The following is a 13,493-nucleotide window of genomic DNA, read 5'->3' as shown; positions in this document are numbered from 1 at the left end:
TAGAGACACAGGCAGAGGGAGAAGCAGGCTCCCTGCCGGGATCCTGATGTGGGACTTGACCCCAGGACCCCAGGATCACGACTGAGCCACCCATGTGCCCCTAGGCCATTCTTTCAAGTCAGCTGCATGGCCATGCAGAGGTTCAGTGGAGGCTGAGGTACGAGGCCCATCTCCATCCGGTTCTGGAAGGACACCTACCTACCACACTACCAGAGACTGGGGTGGGATCAGACAGTGGCATAGACCCCGGGATGCAGGGCACAGAAGAGAAAGGAATTCTGCCTGGGGTGTAGGGTAAAACCTTCCCTGGGTGGTAGCATTGGAGCCGAACTTTAAAGAATAGCAAGGATTTGTGCATCCAAAGATAGTGAAGAAGGGGATTCGAGAGGGCAGGCAAAGCAAAGCCCTAGGGGCAGATGGTGGATTTAGGGCCTGGCCATTCTTTGTGCCTGGAGCCAAGGGCTGGGTAGGGACCCCAGAGGGGTTTTCTAGGGGAAGATGGATCCAGTAGGTTGGGTTGGTGCCAGGTCACTGAAGATCCTGAACACTAGAGCAAGGAGTTTGCCCTCCACCCAGGGGAAGTTGGGAGTCAGCAAGGGTTTTGAGCCCAGCTGAGCTGTGCTTTAGAGGCCCGTTGGCTTTTTGGAACTTGTTTTCTCTGGCCAGCCCTGATTAATAAACAAGAAGGAACTGGACCCTGAAGGAGCACATTTATTTCATCTAAGCAAACATTTACTAAACACCCGTCTCCATAACAAGCACTGCATTAGGCTTAGGGGCAAACAAGAGATTGGAGAGGGAAAAGAAAGAAAATAAATCCCGGGCACTGCCCCCACAGAACACCCAGGCTGACTGGGGAAGAGAGAGAAGGGGTGCCCATGGAGCCTCAAGAGAAGTGCCAAGTGCTTCTGAGGAGGAAGGGGCTCTCAGCAGGCGGTAAACGGGGAGGCTTTGTGAAGGGGTGGCTTTTTGCCAGGTCTTGGAAGATTCTAGACATCATGTGGATGGAGCAGGAGGGTGGTCATTCCAGGCCTAGAGGTGGGAAGCGCACCACAGACTGAGTTGAGTGAGGAAGGCACAGCCCCTGCCTGACCATAGGGAAGGAAGGACCTGAGGGGGGCAGAGGGGAAGGTGACCCCAGTGACCCACAGGCCTGAGCTCAGGCCTTGCCTCCCCTGCCCCTATCCCACCCCTTAGCTTTGAGACCCTTTGAGGTGAGTTCTTTCTCACCTCTGAGTCCCCATCCGTCACTCATCATCCACAGGGGCCAGAGCTATTGTGAGAGTCAGAGCCAACGTGGGCACCTGGGATACTGTCATCTGTTACTGGCAGTGACTAAACTTCAGAACCGATTGGTATAAAACCTATAATAAGAGTAGGAAGGGGACTGCCCGAGTTGGAGACTAATAACATGGATGGAGAAAAGGCCTCGCTCGGAAGGGCAGTCGTGGGGGCACCCAAGCTGGGCCCTTAAAGGCTGAGGCTTGTCGTTAGACCAGAATTTTTGGAAAGACATCTGGGGCATCGAGAAGGGGCCTGGCCTCCTCACCTGCCCTGGACAGAGGCTGGCGGAGCATCAGTGGGGCCATGTCTCCCACTGCCTCCCAGGGCCTGGTCCTTCCCACCTGAGCCTCCCCTCCCTCCTGCACAACTCTGATTCCATTTGTAATTGCCTATAGGTGCAATTAATTAGGTTCTGTCATTCTAATGACTCACAGGGGTGGCATATTTTTTTCTCTAAATGCAGATATTCTTTTGAGGGTTTGTGTCTTTATCTTTTGCAGAAAATCACTAAATTAAAAGAATTGCCATTTTAAATTGCAGATTAAAGAGAAACTTAATTAGAAGGAATGAAAGCAGTTGTGTTTGGAGCTTTTGTTCCTAACAGTGTTGTTTTTTTTTGTTTTTTTTTTTCTTTTGCTGCTGAATCACTGCACTTGGAGTTTGTATATTTTATTTTAGGTGAGATGATTTGCCTAATTAAGTCTGTCATTCATCACCACCTGTCCCCTCTGAAATATATGGCTATATTATTAAGCTTGCAAGCGAATGTATAAATTAGTTCAGTGGGGAATTACAGTGTTGACTGGGATGTTACTAGGTTTTATCGAGTTTATCTGGTATGAAAACCGATATTTTTTCCCAATAAAGTGAAACAACAGCTCATTAATTTTCTTCAGTCATTCATTAGGTGCCTGTTAGGTTGCAGGCATGTGCTAGGCATGGGACACAAAGGCACATGTGGTATAGCCCCTGCTTTTGAGGGACTCGTGGGGCACCCAACCAGGAAACTGGCCATTAGGATGCCATAGACTGAGATCAAGGTGAGTCTGGGGAGGAGGTGAGGTTAGAGCAGCCTTCCTAAAAGAGATGGCTGACCCTTGAAGGGCAAATGGAGTTAGTTAGGTAGAGAGACTGTGGATGGGGTGGTGGTATTTCAGGCTGAAGACCTGTCCCATAAGTGCTCATGGTGAGGCCTCAGGCTGTCCAGGCAGCCAGGTCATTGGTTATGCTAAAGAGTTTCTTCTGCAGTCAGTGTTCCATGCTCCTGCCTCTGTGGCAAGAGGTGTGTGGTAGGATTTTCCATTGGTAGAAATCCCCAAATTCTAATTTTAGTCAGAGGTGAACATGCCTTAACAATTCATTTGGTCTCTCCTTTTCCCTAGCTGGTGGCAAAACTAAGCCTAGAACCTCATCTCCCCCCCAGCCCCTTCTTCCCATGTCACTATTTCACTGCCCACCTCCGTACCCTTAGCCCTCAGGACCAGAGGCCTGCTCTATGGCCTCCTGTCCCTTCCTAACAGGAAATTAGAGGGAGGGACTGTGGAAAAGTACACCCTGGTCCCATGTCCCTGGCCCCCCTCTCCTGCTCCACCTTGCATCTCTTCTCAATGGAGCATCATACAGGGGTCACCTGGCTCAGCCCGTGGCTAGTCAAGTCCTGTTGGAGTCACCTCTTCCATCGCTCCCATCATTGAGAGATTCAGCCTCCATTACCTTCCCTGACTGGTCTCCCTGCCTGCTTGGTAGCCCCCCACATCTCATCTCCATCAATAGAGACATCTCTAAAACCCAATCTGAGAATGGCATTCCCTGATTGCCCCAACCTTAGGGTCAAGACCCAGATCTTTAGGAAAGGGCTATGTGACCTTACCTATCTATCTGATGCCAGTGCTCACCCCTGCCCAAGGTCACCCATCTAGGACTCTGCAAGGCAAATGGCTCACCCCTTCCTAATCCCTCGGCCCAAGAACATATGCGCCATTTGACTAGTTGGCATGAGGGCTGATGTGGTTCAGCCAGAGCCCTGGTGGGAAAGCCCATTGCTAGGAAGCCAGGCAGGGAGCATGGTGACGGGGGTGCCTGGGCCCCAGTTGTGTGCTTCACCCTCTCACTACCACTGTGCAAGCCCAGGTTATTGACCAGATGGAAGAGGGTTCTCTCAGACACACAAACCCAGGATCTGTACCTTAGAAGGGCCTTGTCATTGCAGTCTGTCCCTGTGGTTGGGACACAGGACAGAGCTGTAGCCTGAAAGGAGACAGAGCCCCCACCGAGTCCTCACTCTGTCCCTGCTCCACACTGCCAGTCCTGGCCTCACAGGCTGGGGGTGTCTCTAGGTTGGAGTTTGGCCTTCATCCTGCTTCCTCATGAATTTTAATTATAGTTTTCTGTGAATCTTCACCTCCTAGGGAATGCCAGTTCCATCCCTCCAGTGCTCAGGCCAAAGGCCTATAGCCTCTGGATCCTCTTTCCCACACATTCCACTGTGAATGCACAGATAGGGTCTGCAGACCTCACTGCTCTCCATGTGCATCTCTCTCTCTCTCTCTCTCTCTCTCTCTCTCTCTCTCTCAATTAAACTTTTAAGAACAGTTTTAGGTTCACAACGAAATTGAGTGGGAAGTATAGGGAGTTCCCATGTGCCCCTGTCCTCCCATCTCTTTTCAGCACAGCAATCCTGTTCAGAAGTGCCAAGTCAAAACCCTCCCCATCAGGACATCAGAATGGCTCAGAACAAAGTCAAAGTCCTTTTAAAATGCAACACCCGATGATCTGGCACCGTTTCCTCCCACTACCCTCCATTACCCCAGGCTGTGTTGTTTCTGTCACTTGAGGCACTTTCCCACCTTAGGGCCCTCTTCCCTCTGCCTGGAATGTGCTTCCCATTCTCCACGGCAGTTACTGCAGATGGTGTGCTGTAGCTCTGACGTACCTCATTTATTGTGTTTCTCCCCACTCAGACTCTGGGCTTCATAAGCAGGGATTTCTGTGTTGCTCACTGCTGTTTCTCCAGCCCTGAACTTGCCTGGCACATGTGAGTGAGTGTTGGGGAGTGGGGCAGGTGGATGGACAGGCTGCCGGCCTCTGCTGCAGTTATGAGAGTGAGTGCACACATGTGGGTCCAGAGTGTCTAGAGCCTTCCACTGGCAGGAACCTCCCTTCCCATTGCCTTCCAATAGTGGTTAATGGAGAAGAGTGTATCAGAGGGATGGAAATGCTTTGTAGTCCTGATGGATGATCTCGCTCAGCGGCTGGGACCCAGAACAAATTCATCCACATTCCTTAACCCCTGCAGACAGCATATAGCACAGCCGGTGAGGTTCCCCACTCCCTCCAACCACCACCACCACCTTCTGCCAGCTTCCCAGCTTCCGTCAGTGTGGGGTTGATTTCCGTGTGTCTGGCCAGGGTAGAGGACAGCTCGCCACATCCGTGTTTGCTCTTTGGAGAGGAGATTTCTGCCATTGTGTGTCTGTCAGCCTGCACCCAGACCTGGCTTTGGAAGCCTTGTTCTGCAGGGCCTGGCCCATTCACTCAGCAGTCTGTGTGCTGGGCCCTTCGCATGTGTTCTCTCATCTGATCTTCGAGGTAACAGGATGAGGGAGGAAATGGAGCCTCTGAGACATTGAGGAACTTAGCCAAGGCAACCAGCTAATGACTGGCAAGCTTGGAAGAGGAACTTGGGTTGGTTCAGAAGCTTATGTGAAGTAACTAGTACCGCATCCGCATTGAACAGACACAAGAATAATGAAAATAAATGTTTATAATAACATTGATTGAGTAGTGACTACATGCTAGGCACTCTGGTAAGATCTCGGTGACATCACCTAATCGAATCCTTGTAACAGCCCCATGAGGTGGGTACGGTCATCATCCCTTGCAGAGGAGGAAACCAAAGACCAGAGAGATAACTTGCAAGGTGGACTAATTGGTCTGTAGGAATGCTTCTGGAAACTCTAGGTTCAGCTCAGTATTTTCTGCTTTTTTTTTTTTTTAAATGATTTTATTTATTCATGAAAGACACAGAGAGAGAGGCAGAGACACAGGCAGAGGGAGAAGCAGACTCCATGCAGGGAGCCCAACATGGGACTCAATCCCAGGACTCCAGGATCACACCCTGGGCCGAAGGCAGGCGCTAAAATGCTGAGCCACCCAAGGATCCCCGTATTTTCTGCTCTTTATGGGTTATCTTGGGCTCCTGCCCTCGAGAGGCACCCTCCCCAAGCCCGTGGTGGTGAATGATGCTGTCACAGGCCCGGGGCCAGGAGGAGGTATGTAGCAGGGCCTGCACGCTGTGCTGTGCACTGCTTCAACCTCACCTGGGTGCTGGGTCCCAGACAGGGCTCGCTGAATGTGGGGCCAATACAGAGGGCACTGAATGAAGAGGAGCAGACATGGGGGACACGGCATGACTCTTGATTGGAACTCTGTGGGGTTGTCCCAGGAGAAAGGGAGCAGATGTGGCCAGTATACCCTGTGGGGGATGAGAGAATGGGAGGAGGGGAGCCAGTTGGAGGCAGAGAATAGGGAACAGCTGCCTCCCTGAGAACAGTCCAGGGGGCTGAACCCCTATGGGAATGCTGAGCCCCTCTTGGTGGTGATTGCAGAGGGCATCCTTTGGGGATAAGGCTAGTTCAGTGGTCTCTGGAGGGAGACTCAACCAGCCCCTTGAATGCACCATCTGGCTCTGACAGCACCTGCTGTAGGAAACTCGAGCCTTTTGAGCCATGTTCATTAATTGCCTGGAACTCTTCCCCTGAGAATTGTAAAGCCCCAAGGGGAGCAATTGACTGTTACCCCACCATGCCCCACCCAGTAATCCCTTGGTGACCGTGCACTTTCTCTCTCCACCACAGCCCAGTTTAATGGCAACGAGAAACGGCAATCATCCCCCTCTCCTTCCCGGGACCGGCGGCGCCAGCTTCGAGCTCCTGGAGGGGGCTTCAAGCCCATTAAGCATGGGAGCCCTGAGTTCTGTGGGATCTTGGGAGAAAGAGTGGATCCTGCTGTCCCGCTGGAAAAGCAAATGTAAGTTTTTTGTTTGTTTGTTTGTTTGTTTAAGATTTTATTTATTTGTTCATAAGAGACACACAGAGATAGGCAGAGACACAGACAGAGGGAGAAGCAGACTCCCCATGGGAAGCCTGATGTGGGACTTGATCCCAGGATCCTGGGATCACACCCTGACCCAAAGGCAGATGCACAACCACTGAGCCACCCAGGCGTCCCTACCAAATGTAAATTCTAAGGGAGCAAGGCCCAGCCTCCACTCAACTATACAGTCTCTGTTAAGGCTGAGAGAAGGTCAAGGCCACCATTAATTCAGTCAGTGGCTAACAGGATTAGAACAGTCTCCTGATTTGTAACCCTAGGCTTTCTCATTCTATGCTGTATTGTTGCCCTTACTTTTGTTTATAAATTAAATTATTTGTTAGCTATAGTGAGAGTTTTGCCTTATATCTGCTTGGTATTTGCTGAGCAAGGCTTTGACTTTTTTTTTTTTTTTTTTTAAGATTTATTTATTTGAGAGAAGTAGAGGGGCAAAGGGAGAGAGAGAGAGAGAGTCTTAAGCAGACTACACTAAGCATGGAGCCCAGTATGGAGCTCTGTCTCATGACCCTGAAATCATGCGCTGAGCCAAAACCAAGAGTTGGGCACTTAACCATCTATGTCACCCAGGTGCCCCAAGGCTTAGACACTTTTTTTTTTTAAGATTTTATTTATTTGAGGGGCGCCTGGGTGGTTCAGTGGTTGAGTATCTGCCTTCGGCCCAGGACATGATCCCGGGGTCTTAGGAAAGAGTCCCACATCGGGCTCCCTGCATGGAGCCTGCTTCTCCCTCTGCCTGTGTCTCTGTGTCTCTCATGAATAAATAAATAAAATATTTTTTAAAAAAGATTTTATTTATTTGAGAGAGAGAGAGAGACCGCGCGCGTGCGCACACACAAGCAGGAGAGAGGGGTAGAGGAAGAAGCAGACTCCCTGTTGAGCAGGAAGCCCGACTGGGGACTCAATCCCAGGACCCTGAGTCATGACCTGAGCTGAAGGCAGCCACTTAACCGACTAAGCCACCTAGGCGCCCCTGGCTTTGACACCCTTGACTTGAGTTTTCTCAGTCCCTTTCCCCTGAGATTTCCCACCTCCAGTCGGTGGCCCAGTTCCATCCCTGCTTCCCTTTCCCTCTCTGCTCCTCCCTAGCACTGTTAGGCCCTTAGCTACCCTTCCCCTTGACCATGATGATCACCTCCCTTCTAAGTGTGTGCAGGTCCCCACTCAGCTCTGAAACCTTCAGTGACCACCCCACCCCCCCCGCACCCCCATCACCTCCAGGGTAAAGTCTCATTTCCTTAGCCTGCCGCTCACTCTATGAGTTGCCCCCAGACTGCTTTTTCAGTTTCTCACCATTCTGTATACCTGGACTGCAGCAAGCTAATCCAGATACTGGATGAAGCAGGTCCTAGATCTTGTGCTGTGCTTTCAGGTATACCATCCTCTTAACAAGCAAATGTGTGATAAATGGGGTTATCAACCCTGTCACATAGATGAGAAGTCAAGACTCCAAGAGACACAAAGCCTTGGCTAGGATGTCACAGTGCAGAGGCAGGATTAGAACTCCAGTCCTATGACTTGATCCCACACCTCCTCTTTCTCCCCTCTCCTCATACACACTCTTATCACCCCCCTTCACACAGGAAATGAGCTGACAGCAAGCCGATCCCTCATGCGACTGTCCCGTGTGTGTCGTGTACTGTATTAATCTCTAGTGGGGAGTTCTGGCTTCAGCATAGCCGGCAGTGCATCCCTCACAGGAAATGCTCACTCGGTGAGCAGGATGCAGGGTTTTCCGAATGATGTCATGTACTGGGTGCCCCCTGTTCAGCATGTGCTATCATCTGGGGGGGCCGCAGTCTCCTTTGTGACACCCCATGCCTGCTGTACTGAGTGCATGGAGAAAGCACTCCCAGCAGGCTTCTTTGCTAACTGTCTGTCACAGCCACCTAGATTGGGTGGTAGGTTTTGCTTATTTCTGATCACTGTGTCCTTTTTAATCAACAAACAAAACACGATACAGAGATGGCTGGACACAGCGTGCATACTGACCATATCCACCCGATATCCCCCTCTGGGTCATCGCTTCAGCCTCAGTGCTTTAGTACAGTGCCTGGCACATAATAGGTGTTCAAGAAAACGGCTGTCCAGGGAATGGATGAAGTCCCCAGAGAGCTGTCAACATTGTCTCTCTCCCTCCATCACCTCCCATTCTTTCTCACTCAGCACAGTAGACAGCTCCCTCCTTTGGAGATATACTCTGCTCGTGGTTTTTCTCCTGCCTCCCTGGCTGCCTCTTCTGTCTCCCCTACTGTCTCCTCACCCCAGCTTTACCCAAAGCTTGGACTGTCTGGGGCTCGGGTTCCAGCTGCATGCTATCCCTGGGTAGTCTCAGGATCCTGGCAGTGAGTCACCAGTGTGCATCCCCTGCCCATACCTCTCCTAGAATCCCCCAACTCCTACATCCAGCTGCTGTCTTGGCATCTGCACTTGGCTGACAAATGGGCATCTCAAATTTAGTGTGTTTAAAACTGGGCTCCTGATCTTCTCCGGACACTCGCTCCTCCCCCAGCTTCCCCATCTCTGTAAACGGCATCACATCTGCCTACTTGGTCAAGCCGCCAATCTGGAGTCCTTGTGATACCCTTTTTTTTTTTTTTTTTTCCTTACACTAGCATTTAATGCATCTAAACTAGTGACTTCTGCTAGTTTTCCACCCAGAATATGGGCTGAATCCATCTGTTCCTCTTGTCTCAGAGCCACCTCCCATCTAGACCACTACAGAAGCCCCTGCCTTATCTCCCACTTCATTCCTCTCTGGCCCCTCTTCGGGATAACCTGGTTGGCCTTTTGTAAGACCATCCAGAGCAAGTAACATCCTCTTTTTAAAACTCTTTGCCCTCTGCTATGCTTAGAATGAAATTGGACTTCTTCCCTTGCTCACAAGGCCTTGGGGATCAGGCTCTGCCTCCCGTTCCCTCACCCTGTACCACTCCCCATGTTCACAGAGCTGGACCATTCTTGCTGCCTTTCTGCTCTGTGAACACCCCAAGTGCATCCTACTTCAGGACCTTTGCACTTGCTGGTTCCTCTGCAGAGAACATGTTTTCTTTGGCTCTTTATATGATTGGCTTCTTCTCATGGTACAGATTCTCAGGTCAAATGGCATCTCCTTGGGGGCCTCCCCTGTGTGTTCATTTTAACATAGGCACTTTCCCTGCCCTAGTCACTGCCTATCACAAACTCAGGATTCCTACATAGCAGTTGTCACTTTCCGAAATTGTGTCCTGAATCTGTTTGACTCTCCCTCTTCCCTGCATCAGCCCCACAGGATCAAGGATATAGTAAGAGGTGAGTAAATACTGGATGAGCTAATGGGTACTGCATAGGTTGGGTCTTCTTAATCCCCATAATTCTGGCCTGACTGGCCAGTTCCACAGTCCAGCACATCCCCAAACAGCCTCCTGCTTAGATTCTGTTTTCAGTCTAGGCAGAGTCTGCTTGGGCACAGCAATTGGCCCTCAGCCCCGTCCAGGACCACCCAGGCCTACCCTGTCTCCTGATGGCCAACCCCATGCTAACAGGCTAGCCAGTGGCTGGCCCCAGCCCCTGCAATCATGTCCTTTGGCTCTTTTCTCCCCAGCTAGCCTGAGTCTCCTTAGAATCTCTACTTAAGTCCCTGATTTTTTCTCTGTGTGCACTAGCTGGGGCAGGAGGGAAGGAGCCAGCAGTTTATCCTGTTCACTTCAGCCAGGATCCTAAGCCTCCAGAGGCCCATCTGCCACCAGCTCAGCTCCTGTGCTCAGGGAGAGGCAGAGGGTGAGCAGCACTTCTCTGGAGACCTCTTCTAGGCCTTTCCCTAAGGATGACTTTGCTTCAAATGGCTGGAACTTGTTTTCCTAATAAAACAGCATGTTTATCTGCTCACTGGGGTGTGTTAACACAGGTGAAATTTCCCGGAAAACAACCTTGCCAAATCTGTTAACTTTATTCTAAAGTCCATTCCATCCTTGTCTAGCTGTTTCTCCAAACTCCAGTCGTGTATACATTCTAACATATGACTTCAGCCCTCACATTTCTGGAAGTGCTTTCACTATGGGAGCCCATACATTCCCTAACTTCATATTCCTCTTCATTTCTATGTATGTTTAGAAAGGAAAGCAGGTCTACCTTCCTCCTACCCTTTCCCTTGGCGAAATGCCCAGCCCCAGGGCTGATACGCTGTGAGTGGTCACCTCCTGGGCGGTCAGCGACTTACTCACATGCTCAGTGGACATGGACACTCACCTCTACTCTCCAGTGTTTGCTTTCCTGAAGCAGGTTGGTTTCTGAGGTTATAATTATGTCATCACCACTCCTGCTAACTGTTCAGAACACTGTCTTATAAATGGTAGAAAGTGTACAGTGTAAGGCAGTGCCATGTTTCTCCCCATGTAGAATGTCTGTAACAGAACTCTCAGAGGTACTATCTGCAGGGCACTCCTGGGCCAGGACCAGGAGGCAGCAGCAACATCTCTGCTTACACCTGGGAATTTTTGAAATGCAGCCTACGGGTGAACAGCAGCCTGAGTAATGATAGTTGGGGGAGTTGCCCATGGCCATCTGCAAATTCACTCATTTTTTATTGATGCTTGGAGCTGCCTTTTGTTAAAACTCTCCCATCCGGCTCTGTATAAGCCCTGCTCTGCATCATCCTATTTAATCTTCCCACCCTAAAATGGGGGTGGAGTGACCCTAACTTGATAGAGAACCAAGGTGCAGCCAGGTTCTGCTGCTTGCCCCTGACTGTCCAGGTGGCGAGTGGCAGGAGGGTCTGTGCCTCTGTGGCCATCCAGCACCTATGGTTCTCTTCCTGGCCCCATCTTGCCACCTTCCCACTGCCTCTGCTCCTTAGTGACTGTAATGTAAACAGGAATGCATTTTGAGTAGACCCACTGACTAGTGTCTTGTGATCATTACTCCTCCTCTGAAATTCTACCCCAACTCTCCCAGTTTCGAAAATCAAGTGTTCTTCTTTTGTCCTGCAGCCAGGGGCCTCCATCAGGTCATCTGCCACTGCACCCGCCTTCCTGATTCTGTCACTCATCACGCGGTATCTGGAAGCAGTGATGCCGGGCTTCCCACGTGCCCAGCCAGTGCCATGTGTGCTTGATGGGAGCATTGGTGTGGCCACCCCACACAACTGTCTGCTTTCCTGAGTGATGAGCACCTCTCACTTGTCCCACAGATGCCACAGAGAAGCAGCAGTGTCCCTCCTGTCCGCACCCTCTGATGGCCTCTGTGTCACTCAGATGGAGAAAGGGTCTTCTCCTTGAGCACAAGGCACGCTGCCCTGGCCCTGCCCACTCCTCCCCTTGGGCTCACTGCAGCCATGCTGGCCTCCTTGCTGTTTCCCAAGCACATCAGGCACTCCTGCCTTGGGCCTTTGCCTTCGCTGCCCCTCCCTGTGCCAGAAACGCTTTCCCAGCCACTGTCCTTTGTGGCTTCTCCTTCACTTCCTTCAGGTCCACACTAAAATGTCAATCTCCAGAAGGCTTCCCTGGCTAGTGCTTCAAATAGCTCCAAACTACACAACCTCACTTCGTCTCCTCCATAGCACCTACCCTGGAACATAAGCCCTGTGAGGGAGGAGGCTGCGGGTTTGTTCACCATTCTCTCCCTAAGATTGAGCATGCAATAGACACTCGGTAGTTCTGTACTGAATAACTGAATACATGCACACACGTGCCCCTGCCTCTTGATGAGGAGGCTGGGATGTGCCAGCTGCCCTCAGGGGGCTGAGAGTTTGCAAGGATGTCAGCTGTGGGAGTCATGTCCTTGCTGGGTTCTGACCCTCTCCTTTCTCCCCAGCTGGTATCACGGAGCCATCAGCAGAGGAGATGCTGAGAACCTTCTGCGGCTCTGCAAGGAGTGCAGCTACCTTGTCCGGAACAGCCAGACCAGCAAGCACGACTATTCCCTCTCTTTGAAGTAAGTACAGCCTCGTTCACCCTCTTAACCCTCCTTGGCAGCCTCAAGTAAAGCACTGCCCGGCCCTTGTGTCTGTGGCAAAAAGACTCGCCAGTGTTGTGCTTTCCCCCCCACCACTGCCACCAGAAACATGCCAGCATGAGTTATTTCAAGCCTCGATTCTTCGATTTGATCTTATTCTCCTGGGAGACAGACGAGTTTTTAATGTTCTCTGCCCCAGAAGAGAAGGGACTTTTTCCTAGGATTTAATATTAAATACCCAAGAATAGCTTTCATATCTGCCGTGAGGCAGGAAACGAATGAAGCTCTGAGTGTACCTCATCCCTCTTGTAAACCCTACAACAGTCCTTTGATGAGAAACATAATGTCCCCGTTTTGCAAATGAGGAAACTGAGGCTCAGAGGGGGGATTTGGCAGGCTCAAGGGGCAGGACCAGGATTCAGGACCAGCTGTTGGACTCTCCACGGGGCCCCTCTGCCACTGTGGGAATGGCAGCCTTTCTCTGTGTTCAGGCTGTTGTTTGGGCAGATTTGATTTCTGTGTGTATTGCAGAGGGTCTGAGGAGTGCTGGGAGAGCCAGGAAGAATCCTGCTGGTGTTATCATCTGTGGCTGCTTTGTAAACAGTTGGGTTTCTGACCCATGAAACATCACTGTTGAGATAGATAGCCCTGAAATAAGAAAAGGGTTTTTTTGCTTGAGAGCTTCATCATTCATTGCTGTTACCAAATGGGACCCAACAAATGGTCTAAAACCCATTTTACAGATGGGAAGACTGAGGCCTTGAGAGAGGAGAGATTTCCCAAGGACCCAGAGTTAGTGTCAGAATTGGAGTTTAAGAAACCCAGACTCTTTACCAGCACAGACCACCAGGAACAGTGAGGCCCTCTGCCTGGCTTCTCTCTGCTCTACCTGCTGTTCTTAGAGGCCATGTGATAGAGAAAAGCCTGCTGTGGGGTGACTGTCAGCCATGTAGATGGTAGCAGCAGTGCAGCCAAGGAGGGAGGGTCTGGCCTGCACTCTCTGCTCAGGACTGACCCCACCCTGTCCTCTGGGCTCTGCTCCGAGAGGGACCATGACAAGCTACAGTGCATGGGCAGCAAGGAGAGGTACTAGAGGTCTGCCTGGAGAAGAGAGGATGTGTGGAAATATGGTGGGAACCGCGAATCTCTCAAGGACTGTCAGGGCAGAA

The 13,493-nt window shown here is 50.9% G+C and overlaps 1 protein-coding gene across 2 annotated transcripts in view; it reads left to right on the top strand.

Moving 5' to 3' along the window:
• Window positions 1-13,493, top strand: part of SHB (SH2 domain containing adaptor protein B) — a 140,042-nt gene that overhangs the window by 101,593 nt on the left and 24,956 nt on the right. For both annotated transcript variants that reach the window (XM_077912598.1, XM_077912599.1), the window contains exons 4-5: window positions 6,141-6,312; window positions 12,184-12,303. In XM_077912598.1, the coding sequence (XP_077768724.1) occupies window positions 6,141-6,312; window positions 12,184-12,303 (292 nt within the window). The remainder of the gene's footprint in view (window positions 1-6,140; window positions 6,313-12,183; window positions 12,304-13,493) is intronic.

Source organism: Canis aureus, chromosome 10 (genome assembly GCF_053574225.1).
Source record: "Canis aureus isolate CA01 chromosome 10, VMU_Caureus_v.1.0, whole genome shotgun sequence".
NCBI classification, from domain to species: Eukaryota; Metazoa; Chordata; class Mammalia; order Carnivora; family Canidae; genus Canis; species Canis aureus.
The sequence above is the reverse complement of the archived record's forward strand: the minus strand, read 5'-3'. Positions and strand labels throughout refer to the sequence as shown.